This window comes from Montipora foliosa, chromosome 14 (genome assembly GCF_036669935.1).
Source record: "Montipora foliosa isolate CH-2021 chromosome 14, ASM3666993v2, whole genome shotgun sequence".
NCBI lineage: Eukaryota > Metazoa > Cnidaria > Anthozoa > Scleractinia > Acroporidae > Montipora > Montipora foliosa.
In genome coordinates, this window is record NC_090882.1 from 19028877 (window position 1) to 19050367 (window position 21491).

The 21491-nt window shown below is 39.2% G+C and overlaps 1 protein-coding gene across 3 annotated transcripts in view; it reads right to left on the bottom strand.

The window, feature by feature from the left end:
• LOC137985126 (centrosomal protein of 128 kDa-like) overlaps positions 1–21491 on the bottom strand; it is a 50008-nt gene that overhangs the window by 20474 nt on the left and 8043 nt on the right. Inside the window, exons 6-23 of one of the 3 annotated variants that reach the window (XM_068832620.1) lie at positions 19949–20007; positions 18554–18584; positions 16248–16317; positions 15401–15487; positions 13331–13396; positions 12732–12809; positions 10870–10928; positions 9724–9841; positions 8746–8820; positions 7669–7878; positions 5743–6032; positions 4791–5081; positions 4262–4328; positions 3847–3930; positions 3201–3287; positions 1355–1414; positions 464–550; positions 1–12 (exon numbers count right to left, since the gene is read on the bottom strand). The exon at positions 1–12 is cut by the window's left edge and continues 86 nt beyond it. In XM_068832620.1, coding sequence (XP_068688721.1) covers positions 1–12; positions 464–550; positions 1355–1414; positions 3201–3287; positions 3847–3930; positions 4262–4328; positions 4791–5081; positions 5743–6032; positions 7669–7878; positions 8746–8820; positions 9724–9841; positions 10870–10928; positions 12732–12809; positions 13331–13396; positions 15401–15487; positions 16248–16317; positions 18554–18584; positions 19949–20007 — 1831 coding nt within the window. The remainder of the gene's footprint in view (positions 13–463; positions 551–1354; positions 1415–3200; positions 3288–3846; positions 3931–4261; positions 4329–4790; positions 5082–5742; positions 6033–7668; positions 7879–8745; positions 8821–9723; positions 9842–10869; positions 10929–12731; positions 12810–13330; positions 13397–15400; positions 15488–16247; positions 16318–18553; positions 18585–19948; positions 20008–21491) is intronic. The other 2 variants (XM_068832621.1, XM_068832622.1) reach the window with 2 other exon arrangements.

Below are 21491 nucleotides of genomic sequence, written 5' to 3' on the forward strand. Positions count from 1 at the left end.
CGCCAGTTGAATCTGAATAACGAAACAAGAGAGAGAAGAACCAAAAAAGAATCGAACAAAAAAACTAGAAGTATTTTGGAACCTTTTTAGGGTCTCATTGGTTACATTAAAATGACTTTAAATTGTCTAGTGAAACGGGTAAGGGGACGTCCTGGGGTTTTCTCTCATTTGAATTGATCTTGCTTTCCAATCTCTCAAGTAAAGCAACAATGGCTTGTGTTAAATAATGTTGCTCTATAAAGAAAGCACTCTTTGCTACTAATCCGAAATGAGGGCCTTGTTTTATGCTCGCCTCGAGCTAGTATACGCATTGATTGCAAAGCAAAAATGTTTTTTTTGGTTAGTGAAATGAAGACTTCCCCCTAATAATTCTATGTTTCCGTTAAATGACGAAAAGGAACACTGTGTTTTCAAAGTCCAACCAAAACTCACCCAAAGTAAGTCGGTGTATTTGTTACCTTACCTTCATGTCCGCGATTTGTTCTTCTATTTCGCCCCTTTGTTTATAAGCCTTTTTAGCAGAGTCTTGTAATGCTAGCTCGTGATTAGCCTGCAGAAAAACAAAGGAAAAGAAAAAATAGCATGAGCTAATGACAAGGAGGCAAAAACTCCCATGTCTCTTCTTGAAATTTTCGTTTTTCCAGACCGTCTACATTTAAAGCAGCTTTCCCGTCAAGTATCGTGCCTCGTAGCCAATCAACGCCCAATGTCTCCGTTTACGTCACACTTTCCTAAATTAACCAAAATCCAACAATAAACCGGGTGTGTAGACAACATAACTCAAAGTGAGGGAACCAGTAGTTCACTCCCAGTAATAAACTTTTGTAAACAACCACACGGACGGAAACCGGAATTGAACAACTCGCATGACAGGAAAATTTAAATAACAGAGAAAAGATACTTAGGGTACGTTCGATTGACCGCATTCCGGAATAGGAATAGTACATGGAATAGCAGTTAGAAATCCTTCATTTTTACAGAAATTCAAATTAAATTTGTCAAACACCCGCTAAAATGTTATTTTAAACAAATGAACTTTAAGATCCTTGTTGCTTCAAATCGCCAGACATGCCGTTTTAAATCACCACTCCAAGTATTCTTATTCCGGAATAGCGTCAACCGAACGCTCTACCTCCTTTGTCGGAGGAGAAGAGAGACCCTGCGAACGAGGTTGATCACAAAGGACAATAGCTCACTTCTGGTTTCCTCGTCTCAAAAACAGCTCCCTAATATAGAGAATCAAAAGCGTCAATATTTGTTGTAAACCGGAAGTTAGAATAATTTAGAGCGTTGACAGTCTGAAACCATTCGGTACTTATTACAATGATAACTGAGGCCTCATAACTAGACGAACCGTTAGAGTTTGAATCTGCTCCTCAAGCTCCCTCAGGGCATTCGTATGAGCATCTCTTTCCTTAGAAGAAAAAAAGAATACGCCGAATAAATCCGTGCAACAATATCAGGATCTATTGAAAACCGTGACTCAGATTTTTCAAAGCGTTCAGTGAACGAACTTCTTCTGCTGCATAATTCCTTGATAGTTTAGTCTTTTTTAACTCTGTTGTTTTGGTTGTGTTGTTCCAAACATTGAGAGAAGTCTTTTTTCAAATCTTCCCCCTTTGCCCAGGAAGTGTTCGCCGGGTGATCATTTCTGGTTGAGTGAAGTCCAGGGAACTACTGTTGGTGAAATAAACATTATGGCCACACTCACTCAGACACAATGGGCCATTTTCGAGATTACGTCTGCCTCCTCTTCAAAGCGAGTCTAAGTGCGAAGTTTTTGTGACGGTAATTAGTTCTACTTTACATAAAAAGTAAAGTAAAGTAACAGTATTTAACGTCGATAACTCGTAACAGTAATTCAACTGACAAACCTGAGGTCGACGGTGCGCTCATTTTACTCCCCCCCTCTCCATCAGTGCTCCGTTTTACAGGTATTTAAAGCTACTTAGCTACACGGAAAAGAAAGAAGTCGAAACAAGGATGCGAGATCCGGGAATCGAACTCAGGACCTCTTGCACCAAGGCCGCGCACTAACCGACTGTGGCATCCTTCCTCCTTGAATGAATGGAACCTTCGTACTTAGACTCGCTTTCAAAAGGAGGCAGACATGAACTAGAAATGGCCCATTGCAATAACATGACTAAAGTCCATAACCCACAGGTCTCGATCTGCGATGCATTGCGGCACATCCGTTTTCGGTATTATCTATTCCCAGGACGGATACTGCTAGATTATTTCGGGGGGAAAACGTGTCGATATTGTGTTTCTTGCACAATCCATGGTCTTGCATTAAACACGAGCAATCCCTCATGCGGTTACATGGTTGCCTACCAATCAGAGGCGTTGTGGTCACCAGGCCCAATCAGTGATCGGCCATAATTTGACAGGATGCGTATTCTAAATTTAGTAGGGTGCTTACCATTTAGCCAAAAAATCCGGAAATTTCGGTTTGAGGTCAAATGGAAATGCAATTTTTCGGAAAATCTGTTTGGAAATTGTGGACAACCTCCAGGGGTTGTCCACTTTTCCCGTTCGGAATGGAATTCGGGAAATTTCCTTACCATTTGCGAGAATCGTTCCGTTTCCAGGCCCTTTCTCACGAGATCGCGTAAATATGCGGGATGGAATGCCGGGTAGTAAATAGTAAGCACCATTCTCATCCGGTTGGCCAATAAATTCGGAAAATCGCTTACCGTTATAAAACGATCATTCCATCCGGATTATTTGGCTAAATGGTAATACCCTTAGATTCTAGGACGAGAACGAGATTTTCTCATAGAACAACAGTGAGCGCGCGCAAACCAGCGTCATTTTAGCGGGAAAAACGTGATACCGTCGTCATTCTAGTGTCAAAACAAGTCATCAACACTGCTAACAAAGAGTAAGATTCATCGTTCCGGTTATAAATTTTCTAAGTATTTTCGCTAAAAACGGGAAGTCAAATCTCGTACTCGTTCTCGTCCTAGAATCTAAAGGTCCCTAATACAGTAAACTGACGGGCCAAGGCCAAATGAGACGGCTCTCGGGATTGGCTCAAAAAATAATGGACCAAAACAAACACCCAATCAACGATGGCCCCTAACCCTAAAAACAATAGAGCTGTGTCCTAAAGGGGTCCAATGAAGAAAATAGAGGTTGTAAAGAGCTGCGTCCTATCTGAAATGAGAGAGATCGACCTGAACATGTTTGTTGCATACTTGCTGTAACTGTCCGTAGAGTGAAGCTGCTTCCTCCTTTGATGCTCTCTCTTGTTGCCTGGCCTCCAAAATGCGCTCCTCGTAATTCTAAACGACAGCAAAACAAGAGGCAATTGACCACTCGCCTGTATGTTCCTAATCTTCAAGCGACAAGAGGACCGTTGAAATGAAAAGGAAGGCTTTTAAAGTGCTACTATGATCAAAAAATCGTTTGCATTTTTTCTTCAGATTTTGAAAGTGCGATTGTTTAACACTTGACTGGCAAAATTTTGAGCTTTGATTTTATCCATAGGCCCACCTTTAAACTATTGAGTGTTCGATGTCATTTCTCCTCACTCCAGCTCTCTCAAGATTTTTAGGTTAATAATGGCAGACCATTAAATAGGAAAATTCCAGTTAAAATAAACATTTGTCTTTTTGAAATCAAGCCTAAAAACTTGGATCACATAGTGTGTTATTTAACATAGTTTTGAAATCCAAATAAAAATAAAAAATGACTTTTTGGTCATAGTAGCACTTTACACTTATAGATTTTACTCGGTCTAACGCCCGACGATTTTACTCGTCAATGGGAAAGCCGTCGGCGGCGAAGGGGTTAAAATGCTGATTAAATTAGATGATAGCAACGTTCTGTTCTGCTACCTACCTGTCGGTGCTGAGCTTCTTCTTGGAGTTTGGAAACCAGTTGAGCTATCTTAGAACGAAGTTCTTTAATTTCTCTCATCTCCTTCTGCAGGAATAAAAAGAGAACCTCATTACTCCTAAAAGTGACTTTAAAGAATGTGCCCTGTACACAAGAAACATTTTCAACGAATGAAATGATATATATGAAATGAATCATATATTGAACTGCGGATATGAAATCAAGTGAAGCTATGATCCTCGCAGTTTGGACCGGCGGATATGAAATCAAGTGAAGCTATGATCCTCGCAGTTTGGACCGCAATTTAAATACCCCCGTTAAAGTCCTGAATTTTTCCGGCTTCTCTACGCAATCGCTTAAATTGCGTTCATAACTGCGAGGTTCATAGCTTCACTTGCAACATTTTCAAGACACTCACCACCGGTTCATGTCCCTGTATACTTTGTTCAGCCTCTCGTTCCAGTCTTTTGCATTTTGTACGATATCTACAGGCCAAGATGAGATTATCAGCCTAGTTTCTTAATTAAACGTAAAAGCAACCGGTGTTAGATTACGTCTGCGACGCAGGCTAGACAAACGGCTGAGCTTGAAAAAAAACTTTACCAAAAGCACACGAAATTGAGTATCAAATTAGAAGAGAGCCTTACTAGGAAAAAACAGGGGTAAAGGTGGGGATAGATTTCAACTTTATGCTGATTATGAAGAAACATTTCAATATCACATCTCTGCACGTGGACAAAAGAATTATAAATGTGGCCGCCATTTATGAATAAGGTCTATGAAATCCAAAACTTACACTCAAAGTAAACGGTCTTTGGATGAAAATCAAAGCTCAAAATTTTGCCAGTCAAGTGTTAAGCAAACACACTTTCAAAATCTGAAGAAAAAGGAAGTGATTTTTTTTTTATCACAAGGCACTTTAAATCCCCTCAGCTGCAACTACTTACTCTTTAATAGATTGTAAAGCTTTGTTTCGCAGCTCAGCTCTCTTCCTATCACTATCTTTCAGCTGATTCTCTTTGTCCTCAAGTTGTCCTTCAAGTTCCTGTACATCCCTCATAGCTTCTTTCAGTTTTTTATTCACGGCCTCCAGTTCGCTCATAAAGCGTTTCTTCTGCTCCTCGCTATCCTCATATTTGGACAACAAATCCCTCATCTGATCAATTAACCTCTCCTGCTGCTCGTCCTTCCGATCGATGTCCTGGTGCAGAGCTTCAAGGTTGTGCAGAAAATCAAGCCTGACATCCAAACAAAAAGTTTTCTGAATAAGGATAACTCGAACGGCTAAGAAAATTTTAGCAGACAATTTAAAGGTTGATTTGACTGCGTTGTCTGTTCTGTAACGCCAAAGTAATTTGTTACTTTCTTTTGCTTTCACACTCATAATCCATTCCTCTTTAAGTGCCCCTTACCCTTCAACCCTATCATATCTTTCAACTACTTATTTTCGGAAATTTTTTTAGAAATATTGAATCTTGATTTTTTTACGAGCGCTAAAAGTGAAGGCAGTCTTGACAATTTTTTTTTCACCTATCGTTCGCATTGGTCCCCCGCTCGGCCAAATGTGTTCATATATCGAGCGTGACGTAAGAAAAGGACATCGTGCAAGCTTGAGTTGTTGGAATGTCCTTTTCTTACGTCACAGCTAAGAAAGTGTCAAATATCGGATGCTTCTCATTGGCTCGTTCCTAATGAGCCCACGAGACAATTTGTCCAGAGGGGCTTAAAATTAAAAATTTCACTAACTTCAAGCGTTCGTAAGAAAATCAGGATTCAACATTTTAAAAAACATTTTCCGAAAATGGCGCGCGGTCGCTTGGCAGTAACCAAGCTCCTCTATTTCGACCGCGCGCCATTTTCAACGGAAGAGCCTGCTTGCAGGCTACTTATCGGTCTTACCTATCCATATCTTCCCCTCCTCTTAGGTTTCTCCCAGACAGTCCGTCATAAAACGAATCGCCAATGTGATTCCTCCGATCCAGATCCCTCTCTAACTCAAATCTGTCTAGGTTTCTTCTTATTTCGGACACGTGATCTCCACCGAGCCCTTCACTCCTACTCATACTTCTCCTCAGCTGAGCTGATCCGGAGGAGCCTGGGCCAAATGATTGACGTTTCTGAGCCATGTTTCGCGTTAATTTCGTCACCTGCTGCATGATGTCATCTTTTTCTCGCTCAGACTTTGCAACCTAACATAAAAGAACGCAAACTAATGAGTGATAAAACGAGAAAGGAAGTGATCGTCTTGAGCTCAAAACGAGTTTCCTTTCGTTTTTTTTAACCAAATCAAATCATATTATTGACACTATTTGGGACGAAAAAAAGAAGGAAAGCTATACACATATAAGAATACAATATAAAACTTACCAGATTACACAATCAAGAGATAATTAATTGTGATACGTCTACTGCAGCCAAAGTAGTCAGCTTTCGAGTTGGCTGCTGCATATGCACAATTAAATATGGTTTACGGTATTAAGGCTAAGTTAAACTCGAAACAATGCTGGCCAGCAGTTTTCCTCTGGGTTGGTGTCTGGCCAGGGAACTTTCCGCTTTTACAGCTCAGCTTTGGATGTCAAGCCATTCTGTGTTTGTTCCCCACTACTGGGCAGTTCTCGCCGATTTTATGGGGAAAATCAAGGGAAAAAACGAACCATTAAACTAACAAACAGAATGAACATGGTTACAGAGACCGAAAGCTGGGGCCCGTTTCTCAAAAGTCCCGAAAAGTTACGGGCCATTTTCGGGTCTCACAATTCCCTCTCAAGAACGGAGAGGATTTAAGTCGTCAAACTTCACAATCAGTTTGCTTTTTGTCACCTTGAAAATATGTTAAAATCGGCTTTCCTGAACAAGCGGTTGGTGGGTTTACAAATGGCTCAGTTCGGGCCCAAAAAGTTTTCGGGATTTTCGAGAAACGGGCCCCAGGTAGGTCATAAAAAGAGCTAAAACACAGCGTACCAAACCTGAATAGTTAGAAACAGAAACAGCCAAGTAGTCTCCGTACTCAATGACAGTTCTCACCATTAGCGTTTCTGATTACGACGTTTTGCCGGAGTTCATTACAGACCGAACCCCAAATACAAAGTGAGGACATTTTTAATTTATTCACACCCTCTCGTACAATAAACTATTCAATCAGACGCGTTAAAAACCCATCTTTGGTTTTTGATTGGATGGCGTGCATGCACCCACGAGAGAATGTGAATTACTTAAAAGAGGTCACCATCCTGGAATTCTTGCTGAAACACATTTAAAAGAAATCTTAAAAACTTCACAAAAGGAAGACCTCCATCCTCTAAGCATGCTCAAATTGACCAGAAGTCCAACAATTTCCAGCATAGCGTTAATTTACCAAGCAACTTATTCAGCACAGAAAAATGCCTACCCTTCTTTCCATTAGAATTTAAAGTCGCCCGCTAAAAGAAATCTTCACTCATCCTTTGAATATAACTATTATTATTATTATTATTATTATTATTATTATTATTATTGCTTATAGCGCGCAAATTAACATTCGAATATGATCAAATGCGCGTTACACCTAAGATACCTGAAAACTATAAACAAAATGCTATAAGAAAAACTATATACATCATATAAAAGCTAAAATACACCATAAAAACTAATTACACCGTTACGGTATTAAAAATAAGATAATGGGCAATTAAATTAGGTAAAATTAACAAAAAGCCGTGCGAAACAAAAAAGTCTTAACCTTAGTTTTAAAAGTGTTAAGACATGTCTCGTGTCTGATTTTACGTATAATCAACTTCTCATCTATCCCTTCGAGAGAAAACGTTACAAGTGATGTCAAACCCTTACCTGTCCCCTGAGGGATTCAAGTTGTTCCACAAGTCGCTCTCTTTCGCCCTGCCCTTCTTCCATTTGTCTATTTAAACTTTCCAGTCTTCCCTGCACTTTTTTGCGCGCTAATTCAGTCTCTTCCAGCTTTCCTTGTGCCTCTTCCAGTTTTCTGGCTAGCTCCTTTTTTTCGCTGTCAGCGCGTGTAAACTGTTCACGTAATTGCTCTGCCTTTAAAATAGCGGAAAAATGCGAATCAACCATGTGAAAAGTTTTGGCCTTACATTACTTTATCTCCAAATCAAAGCAGATCTTTAACCTACACTAGCAGAAACAAGACTAGCCTGCGAACGCAGACGTACGTCTGCGTTCGCAGGCTAAAACACGACTGACCAGCTTGAAATTTTGTGTTCCATGAGCAAAAGCTGGGACCTATGAGTAGGAGCTTGCCTCTCCCAAACAAGGCCTATGAGTCAACCTTTGCGCGTATCTCTCTATTTTTAGAACACCACGAGTTCTTCGGCTCTGCACGCACCGTTTAGAATGGCCAATCAGAATAAAATTATTAGGAAGCTTTAGCAAAGACCACGGGAACGGCAACGAGAATGTAAGAAAGGTATCGCAGTCCCTCAGGAATGAAAACGTTATGAGCGGTGCTTTATTTAGGGGAGAAAATAAAAAATTATCTTAAAATGCTGATCTCCTTCATAAAACCTCAAATTTGTTCATTTCACGTTGTTGTTTTGCTGACGACGGCACGTGCAGAGCGTGCAAAGCTATTCTTTTTGGCCACTAAATGCGCAAGTTTGTGACGTTCTCGCTGACGTCGCCGTTGTCATTGCTAAAGCTCCCTATTGCAAAGACAATGCATGCAAATTGATGTAAATGAATGTAAACGTGCAAGTCTCCTGCTGAAGGGTTAGTTCTAAAAATAGAAAGATACACACAAGGGTTCACTCAAGCATAAAGAGCATGGGAAGGCTTCTACTCATGGTCTCCTGGCAAAAGCGCATCACAGTCTCTCTAACAAAATTTCTGGTCTTTCTTATCACAAACGAAACGCTTTGTTTCCACTTCTCTTAAGCAACGTATGCATACCTGCTGTACCAAAGAAGTTTTCCCTCCTTCACTCTGATCTAGTCTCTTAACCGCAGCATCCAGTTCGGTCATTACCTGACAATGAAATCGAGAAATTACCACTGTTAAAGAGAAAAAGGGTTGATATGAATTTTTGGCCCAAAAATAAGTGATTCTTCCAGACCACATGGTCGACAACCCTTGAAATATCCGCACTTATGCTCTACTTTTCCTCAGGATGGCTCAAGTAAGAGTACACGACAGTTTAAACATAGTTACTATAGTCCCCTCTATTATTTCACAATAATTATCTAACATTTGAACCCACAAATTACCATCTCCCAACATCGGTGGCTTAATAGCTTAGTTAGAGCGTCCCACCGGCATCGCAAGATTATGGGTTCAAACCCTGTTGAAGTCCTGAATTTTCCAGGCTTCTCTACGCACTTGCTAAAATTGCGTTCATAATTGCGAGGATCGTAGCTTCAATTAATTATATACTTATTTACAATTTACCAAACAGATCATAAATATGTTGACCCAACAACCTTCAAGACGTTATTAGATATGGCACAGAGCGGTTTTCAATTGAGTGTCGAAAGTAATTCGTGAATTGCTTTGGTTTTGCATTACTTCACGCAGTGATTGGTTCAAAGTTCTCGCGCCACTTTTTTAACCGATCAGAGGTGAAACTAAAACCAATCGTGGCTTGCGCGTGCACATTTTCCCGCGCTTTGAGTCGGCTACGTGTAATTACTTCGAGTTTTGATTGGTTTACTAGGTTGTCTCCGTCCTTTTTGATTGGCCACAGTAATTACTCTGGTTTTGGTTGACACAACGACACTCAATTGAAACTCGCTCTAACACAAATTTAAAGACTTACTTAAGCCGGAATGAATTTTTAAAAAAATTAAAATTGTATGCCGAGATTCAAGAGATTTTTAGGGGTGTGATGGCACAGATGATCCATGCGTTGATGTGCCAGTAAATAAACCATACCTCTCCGCGTTCTCTCTCGGATAGTTCAAGTCTTGTTGACAAGTCTTCGACTCGTGACGCCAGAAGTCTTTTTTCTCGCTCACTTTCTTCCAAAGCTCGGCGCTCAGTGTCCAACTCACTGCCACATGAAGAACACAAATAGCTTTAATTAGTTAATAGAGCGGTTTTCAATTGAGTGTCGAAAGTAATTAGCGAATTGCTTTGGTTTTGCATTTAGAGCGAGTTTCAATTGAGTGTCGTAAAACCAAAACCAAAGTAATTACTTTGGCCAATCAAAAAGGACGGAAACAATCCAGTAAACCAAACAAAACTCCAAGTAATTACACGTAGCCGACGCAAAGCGCGGGAAAATGTACACTTGTGAGCCACGATTGGTTTTGGTTTCACTTCTGATTGGTTGAAAAAATGGCACGAGAACTTTGAACCAATCACTGAGTGAAGTAATCATAAACCAAAGTAATTATCTTATTATTTTCGACACTCAATTGAAACTTGCTCTACTTCACTCAGTGATTGGTTCAAAGTTCTCGCGCCATTTTTTCAACCAATCAGAAGTGAAACCAAAACCAATCGTGGCTCGCGCGTGCACATTTTCCCGCGCTTTGTGTCGGCTACGTGTAATTACTTCGAGTTTTGATTGGTTTACTGAATTGTTTCCGTCCTTTTTGATTGGCCAAAGTAATTACTTTGGTTTTGGTTTTACGACACTCTATTGAAACTCGCTCTAATGAGCTTGCTTTCGGTCTACGGTTAAAATTGTCAGTGTTTGCAAAGTACAAATAGAAATTCCAGTCGCACAAAAACATTTACTCCTCTGTTTATTAAAGAAAATGATTCGAATAAGATTTTGCAATGAATGTGAGTTCTCTGTAACATTATGAAACATTTTTGAGCACACTTTTGAATGCGTTTATCGTTTCTTTTTGGATCGTCCCTTCAGAGTTCCCCTTCGCCGATTTAAATAAAAAGATACAATTTGTTTCCAAAAAAATCTCGTACCTAAGTGAAACGTTCCTATATTCACTCGATTCATCAATGTATTCTATTCCAGTTCAAATTAAGAAATTTTTGCACTAAAAATGGGTAATTTTAAATTAGCAAACTTTCAGCTAACACGCCGCTCTTCTGGACAAAAACAAAGCTCACCTGGCAACAGAACGAATTTCTTCCCGCAATTTTGTTTCGTTTGCTTCACCCAATAAATTCTGTAAAGGTAAAACCGTGCTTGTGAAAACAATAGCATTCGACCAAGAGAGGATGAGCTATGAGTTAACGGATCCTCATGCCCCATAATAGTTTTTAAAAGTCTATTTTTAGTTTCACAAAGCTTTTTTAAGTTCTCGTTCCCAATGCCGCGCATATTTAAATTTTCATTGCGTCATGACAACAGGCCTTATTCACGATAGCCGCCATGTTGGTTTTCAAATTGTCATGCAAATTAGCCATGTGTTATGCTGGGGGGGAAACATTGGAAAAAAAGGCAAATTGCGGAAAATCGGCTCGTCGAAATATTGAAATAACGTTTCTAAAAATACATTTTACAATTTACAATTAAGTCCCATTTATGATAGTTTTATATCTTTGATTGTCTTTGACGTTTTGACTTTCTACTTCGTTATCTCCTCATTTTTCACTAAAAAAAAATCGAAGTAACTTGTGTAATCATTCTATTTTACTACTTAAGTGAAGAACATTCAATGAACGTGAAAAAAATCGTCTGTGTGGCTAAGATGTTCGTTAAAACCTCTCGAACTTGTGTTGGTTGCCCCCTAAGAAGTGTGTAGCTAATTTACATGATAATAGCAAATCCAACATGGCGGCCATCGTGATTAAGGTCTACTGGCCAACCAGGTGCCTCTCTCAAAGTAGCTGCGTAGCTAAAATTAGATTTTAAAGAACTGTCATTGGAAGAGGCCAATGTATTAGGGTAGTTCGTTCTCGGTATATACTTCGTGCCAGTATGCCATATAGTCGCCTAACATATAGTCGTCCATATAGCCAAGTACGTATTACTACTATTAGGCGACTATATGGCATACTGGCACGAAGTATATACCCGTTCTCTCACCTCATCCTCGCTTGGTGACTGCACCTGTCCTGTTCCAGGCACCCAGGCGCCTCGCCTCGACCGAAGCTCCCACTCGTTTTTCAGACTGCTGGGAGCCTGGAACAAGCTAGGTGCGACCCAGTAAACAAGGGGCGTTTTCCATTTACACAAAAGTTCCGGAAATTTCGGTGGAAATTTTCATCGGGTGAAAAACGTGTTCCATTTAACTCAGGTCCGTTCGCCGCCCAGTGATTGCGATTTTACGCGCCAAAATTTAAAAATGTGGCCGTGAATAGCCTGGAAGTGGTAAGACCTTTCAAAAGTTGTAAATGGGACACACATTTCCATCGGAAAGTTTCCAACGGGAAAACAGGACTACCTTTTCAGAAGTTCCGTTTATTCCGGAAATTTTCCAGTGGAACGAACCAAAAACGTGTGTTCCATTTACATTCCAACCGGAATTTCCGGAATTTTTTGGTAAATGGAAAACGCCCAAGTGCTCCAAACTAAAGGGTGCTTCTGTGATCAGGTGACGAAGAAGTTAACGCCAGAAAGCAAAAGTGAAAAGTTTGATCACAAAGGTTTCAGAATTGTCGTATATGTCAAGTTACGTGTGTGAAAGAAAAAAGGTTTACAATCTTTATCAAACGGTTTATGAGTGTAAGTCCCAGATTTCAAGTCAGCTAAAAAGCAATCTTTCTGAGGAAAAAATAGTACATTTTACAGTCACAAGAATGGTTATGTTTTTTATCTAAAACGTTTTTAAATGTAATCATTTAAAGGGAAAAACAGGATAATTACTTTCTCATTTACAGTTTATTTCATGTAAAATATGGATTAAGCATAAATTAGTGCATGTTGATGTATTATGAACTATAGTAGTTGTCTTAAGAAACCAAATTTTGGATTAAATAGGCAGAAAAAAGAAGTGAGTGCAGTACGTACGAAGAACGTTAGTTACCCTGACATTTTGCAACTCGCTGGCGAGATGACCAACATCAAGTTGTTTCTTCTCCCACAATTCTCGTTCTGCACGCATCTACATGTAGCAATCGCACACAACAAATGTCAGGTTAACAGTGAAAATGCATGGATGAGAACCAAGGGAAACGGGAGATAAATGGATAATGCATGTAGATGAATGATATCTTGGAAGCATTAAATCTATGTAACCTTTCCTATACACTGATAGAGTTTATAGAACCAAACTGATTATTTTTGCTATTACCAATCAAGAAAACAGCGGGAAGCCCACTGAAAGTGGGACAAGTCATCACCTGTGGCAAATGTCAGACTTGCGTGTTAATGTCACCGCGTGACATGAGCGTGATGGTGTCACATAAAGATTGCGTGACACTAGGCAGAGGAAATGCAATCATACTTTGCTTTACTCTCGATTGGTTGAGAAAGAGTCTCACAATTTTTGGCCTAGTCGCTTCAAAATGTAAGAGGGAAAAAACAATTCAAGGAGGTTTGTTTGTTTTGGTTTGCCATTTTGTGGTAAAAATCTGTGTAATGTCCTCAATCTTGTGAAATGGAGTATTCCTTGCTTGTGATTACCTCTTTCTGTATTTCCTTGAGTCTGTTTTCAATTTCATCTTGTTGTGTTTTTTTATTAGCCTGCAACTGTAAGCATGTGAAATATCAAAACTGCCTCACCAAGTCCAAACATATTTTTTTTAACACTGGGCCACAAAGTTTCAACACTGAGTACCACATATATATTTGCTGTTCATTTAACATCACCTGTTGAAACTTCTGTTGGGAAAACTCGGCTTTTCGAAAGTGTGCAGGTGTCACTGTCCAGATAAATTCACTGTTGTGAGATAAACATTCCCTGGGTTTGAGATGATGAATTTTATTGAGCTGGAATATTAATGGCTGGGATGGCAAGTTACTGATTATTGTTAGCTGCATTCAGAATTTCACAAAGCCCAATTTATAGGAATCAATCACTGCAACACAACTGTTATTAGGAAAAGTTAATCATTATCATTATATTTCTCATTATTGTTATTATCATTATTATGAAAAAGACACAAGTAAGAATGCTTGAGACATGTTGTTTGAGCGTTAGTATACAATACCAATATTATTAGTCAGCAAATTTAGAGCAATGAATTTCTGTGTCAGGAGATATTATGTTTTGATTACACTGTATGTTGTTAATTCATAAAATCTGTTAGCACGTAGTATTAGAGTACCTAGGCTTATTACCAGCTACTGTTTGCAATAGACAGATGCTCGTGGACGGGACCTGAGTGAGCAGTTGAAATTAAACCTGTATACCACCCACATTTCAGAGTCTCCCAATCAAACTGAGAGGTCTCTAAAGCCCACCGCACACTTGAGGAAAGAGCTGAGCAAACTGCCTCACGAGGTGGTTTGCTCAGCCGTTTTCTCACCGTGTGCGGGGAACTGGGACTGATGAGGATGGTGTCAGAGAAGAAATTCCGACGTCACTGAAGTCACGTGAGAATGCCATGTATTTTTATTGGATGCTTCATTGACCAAGCTCAACTCGATTCTCACGATGGCCGCACACAATGAGGAATTTGCCTCGCAAGGCGAAAAATATCAAACATGTTTGATTTTTTCCTCATGGCCTCGTGAGGCGAATTTCTCACCAAAAGTTCCCCGCACACGGTGAGAAAACGGCTGAGCAAACCACCTCGCGAGGCAGTTTGCTCAGCTCTTTCCTCACCGTGTGCGGCGGGCTCAAGTATAGAAATGAGATATGCTCTCAAATGGTAAACTTTGGTAATTGGTTATCTCAGATTAGGACAACAGCCCTTAAGTCTTGGGTCCAACACTAGTTCCAAAATTAATGTCAAAGACATTTGAGAACCTAAAAATACATGTATTGCCCATGGTGTACCTAACGGTAATACCAATCTTTTGCAAGGGTTGGGTAGTTGGGTAAAAATAAATTAAAGGGAATAATAGCAGTCACCCAAGGCACCTTAACATGCTCACCTCTGATCTCCATCCACCCTCAAGCCCAAATAAGAAACATTAAAAAACAGACACAACATTGGACTTTGCACATTACAGAGGCCGTCCCAGGGGTTTTGGAGACCAAGGGACCTTAAACTAGGAAACATGGGAACAAAGACCAAAATATCTTAAGGATCAAGGGAAGATAAACCAAATTAGGGATCAAAAAGCTGGGAAAAGTTTTGAATTAATTTTGGAAACAAGGGAACACAAAAAAACTTTTAAAGGGAACAAGTCCCCCCCCCCCCCACCCACCCTTCCTCCCCGGGAGGGCCTCATTACATTAGATCAGCGATAGTCATGATGACTAGAGCTGTGGGGCCTTTTCCCTACGGCAATTCCAGTAGTGTGAAGTCAAGCAACAGAGTTGTATTGGTTTCCTTGCTACCCTTTGAGTCTGTACATGTATTTTGGAGGAGTGTTTTTCTTTACTTTCTCAAAATACAGTGCCACGTAAAATATTACACAAAGCAAATTTTTGAGGTACTCAGCTGGCTTAAAATAAAATCTGTGTAAGACTTTCTTGGAACAAATTGCAGTTCACTGATTTCTCTGAAAACAATAAATCTTAATCATGCAGTCCAATAACAACCACACATTCATCACACATGGTTATTATTGTCAGAATCGAACCTGTTCCCTCAGTGCCTCTAGCTCCCTATCTCGTTCCGATGCCAGTCGCTGACTTTCACGCAATACATCACGTTCTGCATCAAGTCCCTGAAATATAGATGTAACAACAGCAATAAACTTCAAAACCAATGCTTTAAAACAGAAGCAGGGACCGCGTTAACGCAGAAATCATGCATTTTTACGCAAATAAAATCCAAAAAATGTATCATCGAAATTTTAATGCGTCCCAGGACGCAAGGCACTGACTTAAATAACTCACACAACTTGCTTTGATTTGTCAGTATATTCTGTTGTTTGTAAAACTGTTGGAGCGATATGTGCTCATAATTAAAGTTCTAAGAAGGGGGTTTAAAACATCTACAAAGGTTAAAACTAAATTTTCGACCGCCTTCTGCGGTCTTCTTCAGAGGAATGTATTCTGCAAGTCACTGAATGCAAATATATAGCAAAAGACGTCACTGTTTGTTGCTCCTAAGGGAGGAAACCAGTGATGTGTAAACCCTTGGGAAGGGTGCTTTCATTAACAGAGTTCTTGTCCAGGAATGAATGTAACGGCTCTAGAAAAAGCCTTTGTCGGCCAGTCCTATGCATATGCATAATTATGCGTCAATATTAATTCCAAGTTGGTTACTCTCTTTTTCTCATAATCTAAAACATACTCTTTTTCTCGCAGAGAGTCACCAAGATTTTGGGACCCCCAAAAAATGCTTGGGACCCCAATTTGGCCGAACATGCGGGTCCCAGGACCCAGATTGAAAAATCCAAGTGCCATCCCTGAGAAGCATGACATGAGATCGAGAATGAAGTAATTTAATACCAAACTAAAGCCATTTCTTGTTGAACCCACCTTTACAAGAACTTCAGCTTGACGTCGGCTTGCTTCCTCTGTTTCACGCAACTCATTCAGCAGTTTTTCCCTACAAAAAGTGTATTCCGAAACCACATTCCTATTGCAAACAAGTTTGTTTATAATATGCGAAAGTCAATGCACTCATAACTTCATTAACTGAGAGGGTCATCTTATGAAGCTAATTTAAAAGGGTCATCTTATTGAGCTACTTAATCTGCAATGACAATAATTACAGTCCAACCTAAATTATCTGAACTTGTAGGGATGGCGGTAAATAGTCTTTATAATAATTATTAGCAGGGCTAACGCTCACATGGTTCATATGGGGTAGAAAACTAGCACTTCACATTACACTCTAATCAGTTACTGTAAGTCTGAACAATTGAGAGTCTAGCAATAATTGAAAATATGAATATTAACGAGGTCGAACAGAACATGTTAAGTTACAACCTCGTTCCCAGGGTCTCTCTTCTCTGCCTCCATTGTCGTTGAGAAAAGACCCTGGTTCACTCTGGTCACGTGTCTGCCAGAATCTGGAAGGTTCACCAAATGTGTGTTAGGGGGTGGGAGGCAATGTAGGCCATGTCGACGTGGCAAAGAATGGAATCAGCACGCAATTGATTTTGTGGCCAGATGACCATCGAAATAACTTTTGACGGCAATATTTTATGTACTACACATATGGAATTCGCCGTGAAAGGCAAAAGTTGTGGTCAAATCGATCGGACACCACAGAAAATATCCTCGCGTTATTTAAGTTTTCACCCGTGTGAAGGTCCAGATCAACGAAGAATGCTAATAGTTTCCGACAATTTTAAAGGAAAGAAGATTTTGTCGTGCAAGAAAACAAGCGAAACGTTTATCCATGGGAAACAAACATGTTCAGCGATCAACCGGTGTGTTGTTATTTAAGTTTTCATGTCACGTATCGACCTCAAATCATCAAATCAAACTGTATTGACATGTGCAGGTATTTTATTTTGTTCCTTGATTTTCGTTTTTCTTTCGAATGTTTAACAACGTGATTCCTAAGTTGACCGTTTTGACTTACGATATTTATATTTTTAACTTCGTGTAAATCGTCGATGTCGTTAAGATATTTTTTACCACTGCACAGCGCTTTCATAGCGTGTATATTTTTAGCCGTGGTAAAATAAAAGAGACATTTTTATCAAGTAAACGTAGTACTTGGTGTATTCTTTTATGTTAGTGTTTGTTCTGGAGAAGCAGCTTTAGCTACTAACGAAATCAATTTTTTTTTTGTGAACGTCAATCGAGGCCCTACATGGAACTTTTGAAGTTGTCTTGTCGATCACGAAAGCTCTTGTATTTAGGTTGACCGCTTGTACGGGAATTCATTTCCTGTGGGTATAAAACATCCGCTCTTTTGACCTTTTTGATACTTACATTGTAAGATAAAGATCACTTATTTAAAAAATGCCTTGTCGAACGAATACTCTTTCGCCCAGTTGCGGAATCAAAATATAACGAAAACACTACCCTAGTGGGAAAATGTTTGTTGACGAGTGCCACGTGACCAGAGTGAACCAGGGTCTTTTCTCAACGACAATGGAGGCAGAGAAGAGAGACCCTGGGAACGAGGTTGGTTAAGTTAAGAACATCTGGATTTCATATTGCAATAAATTATTCTACTGTACATGTACTGTACATAGATCTAAATTCATGAAAAACGTCTACCGTAAATTCAACTACTGGTACATGCAATAAAAATTACAGAAGAGTACCATGCATGTGCAATGGCCACTTTTAAACGTTTTTTCTGCAAGGAAATCATGCTCACAGATTTTCATTAATCCTTTGGCGTCCAAACCGGCCTACACCGGCCAGACTTAGTATTTTACTTTGTCTAACGCCAGACGATTTTACTCGTCAATGGGGAACCCCTGGGCGTCAATGAGTTAATGACTCATAAAAAATTTGGGACCAGAGAAAAGTCAGTGGATAATTGAGAAGTCTGTATTTTCAAGGTCCGGATAATAGAAGTTTGACTGTAATAAATAATTATTACATTTTTTTCAATAGGTATTACTGAAATGGCAAGGACCAAATGATAAGAGAACATCTAGAACTTCTTAAAACTGCCTACAATATCATATCAATATAAATCCCCAAAAGAAGTTACAACAATGAAATTAACGTAGTGTACAACTTAAAACAGCAGAGAATGAAAGGATAAAAGAAAAGGTAAAATGCATTCAAAATGGGAGTCTAGCCTGACATGGAAAGAAATGAAAAGAAAGAATGTGTTGATTAGACAAAAAGAACACAGAAAACATAATTACCTCTCCTCCAACTCAGCCCTAGCAGATATTTCTACAAAGAAAATAAAAAATGTTTGCTTACTCCATAAAATGGTTTTCCCCTTGCCTCACAATAATTATTCAGAACAGATTGCACTATCACTTCAAAAATTCATTAACAATTCATGAGTGAAACAGCCTATCACGTCATCGAAAAAACAACACATGCATGAGCTTTAAACGCGATAAAACACTCCTCCTCACAATTCTTTATCTAAAGCATACCAATGAGGCATAGCTTGCTTTTCTTGTAATTTGCTAATGTTATCCTTCCACAATTTGCACTTTTGTTCGGACTAACGAGGGACACTCTTTTTGTGGAATGTTTTTGCAGCTGTTCAAAAGACTCAAGGTACGTGTTTTATCGAGTCTAAAAACACTCGGCTACACCTCGTGTTTTTAAACCCGATAAAACACTGCTACTCGTTTTTTAAACATTACTTAAATGCAATTACATGCAGAAGCAGTTGACCAGCCAGCATGTGCATTGTGTTTCAAGGGGCTAGGTCACGCAATTTTAGGCAATTTCAGAACTGATCGAATGGTCATAGAATTAAATAAAATATCAAACTAACTGTTCAAAACTATAGAAGAACTCTAACAAAACACAGGGAAGCCAAGAAGGGACATGGATGGACAAAACTGCAGAGGATTGAAATGGATTGAATTTGGGTAAATTTGAAAAACGTTGGCCCACCTTTTTTCAAACTTATATCAGTCTATATCAAAATGTCATTTACACAGCTGGAAAATCATTCTCAGTTGTTATGTGGCCGTGATTTTGCAAACGAAAGACTCTTGCTCTGCCAATTTGACGTTTAGAGCTCATAATTAACAAAATTAAACAAAATTACCTAAAATAGCGTGACCTAGCCCCTTTAATAATAACTCCAATATGCAATATCGTGTTGATAGCACATGTATTGATTCATACGTATGAATGAGACTTAATAGATTTTACTCTGTCTACTGCCAGACAATTTTATTTATCAATAGGAGGGAGGGAGGGAGGGAGGGAGGGGTAATTAAGGAGCGAATGCATAATTAAATTGGGTTGTAGTATTGCACTGTGTGGTATTTCAGCTTACATGTTGCTCATTATCATTCCCGTGTCTTTTACCGATTTACTTTGATTGGTGCCTCCTTACCTCTCTTTTTTCATGGCCGCTTGTTGGTTGGTTGTTCAGATTTGCCAACTAAGGTTAGTAAATCTCCACCTTTGAGCTGGATGCCAATAATAGAAGCTTACGGACTCCCAGGTATTAAGCATCAAACCTCCACTTTTGAAACTAGTCGCTAAATGGGTTCTATTTGAAGACTGTAAAATGTATTCATCGCATCATGATTCTAATTAATAAAGATGAACATGTTAATTACCTGGAGCAGCACTTGGAGGTTTTTGGTCATGTCTACCAGCCCAATGATCTGTTTCTAACCTATTGATAAGTAGTAATTCAGCTTATGTGAATGAGTGTTAAGTATTTATGAGTCAATGAGTCATGAGTCAATGAGTCAACGAGTTCGTGCAGTTAATTAAACCATAAAATGAAAGCTAAAATTTCAGAGAGTGCTTAGGCCTAATCACTGAAATGAGGGCTTAGGCTTAATCAACAAATTATTGCTATATTGACTGTGAGTCTCATTGACTCATGACTCATTGACTCATTTGACTCGTAAACATGTGTTCTCTATTTGAATAACATAGACCATGGAAACAAGCGAGAGCTGCAAGCTGCTTGAACTTGTATTCAACAAGACAAAAGACTTCTCCTACCACGCATCTTGTTGCCATTTATTTATAAATAGAATGCTTGGCCATTAGTGAAGAGAAAATCACTCTTTTCAGTTTTGAAATGTCATAAAATTTAAGCCATGACCTACATTTCCTTTTGTTTTAGAGCTTTTTGGAAGCAATAACTATGTGGAAATTATAGAATTATTATAGGCCTTGTTCCATTAACAAAATATCCCCGATAACATGAGTATATATGTTGCCGGTAAAATCCGTTCTCAGGTGAAATCCGTCTTTACCTATGTTAAATTGGTGATCCTCATTTTACCTAAGTAGCATACGCACTCAGATGAATTAAAGAACCGTTTTTAGAAGCCTAAATTAAGCCTAAAGAGAAATTAGGGTCAGTTTAGGACTGTTCTTGGTTATTATTCATGAATATGGCAATTGACTTATTATACAAAAAGTAAAAAATGAAAAGAACTGTGTTGGGTTGAGCATGTTCGTCGTTGTAGTTCACTGGTAAAGACACAAGACTACAGATCTGGAGGGTGCGAGTTTGAGTACCGGTAAGTGATTAGTACAGTCTTCTGTTTCCTTACTAACTATGTTGTGATGTTGAGCCTAAAGAGATAAGTGTATGAATACAGAAACCGCCGGATAAGATGATACGAAACAGTAAGAAGATATGTTGAGATGCGTAAGGCAATGAGAGTTTGAGGGAAGGTATAGTGTTTTCAATCCTTTTGGGGGGTGGGGGAGTGCATATTCAACCTAAGTAAAAACGGATTCAACCTGAGAACGGATTTTACCGACAACATATATACCTTATTAGATGTTTTGCTGTGTAGTATCGCTGAATATTTTTACTGCGCTGTATCCCTTTCACCCCTAAACCGGCCTAAACCGTCCATACAGTACTTAGTATTTTACTGTGTCTAATGCCAGACGATTTTATTCGTCAATGGGGAACCCCCAGGAGTCAATGGGTTAATCACTCACTGGAAAACTATGTCCCAATAACCCTTTCACCCCTAAACCAGCCTAAACCAACCATGCTTAGTATTTTACTCTGTCTAACGCCAGAGGATTTTACTTGTCAATGGGGTATTAAACACAAACAACGAGTAGAAATACTCAACGATAATACGCACCAAAACGTCTAATAAGCTATTTATTATCCAACTT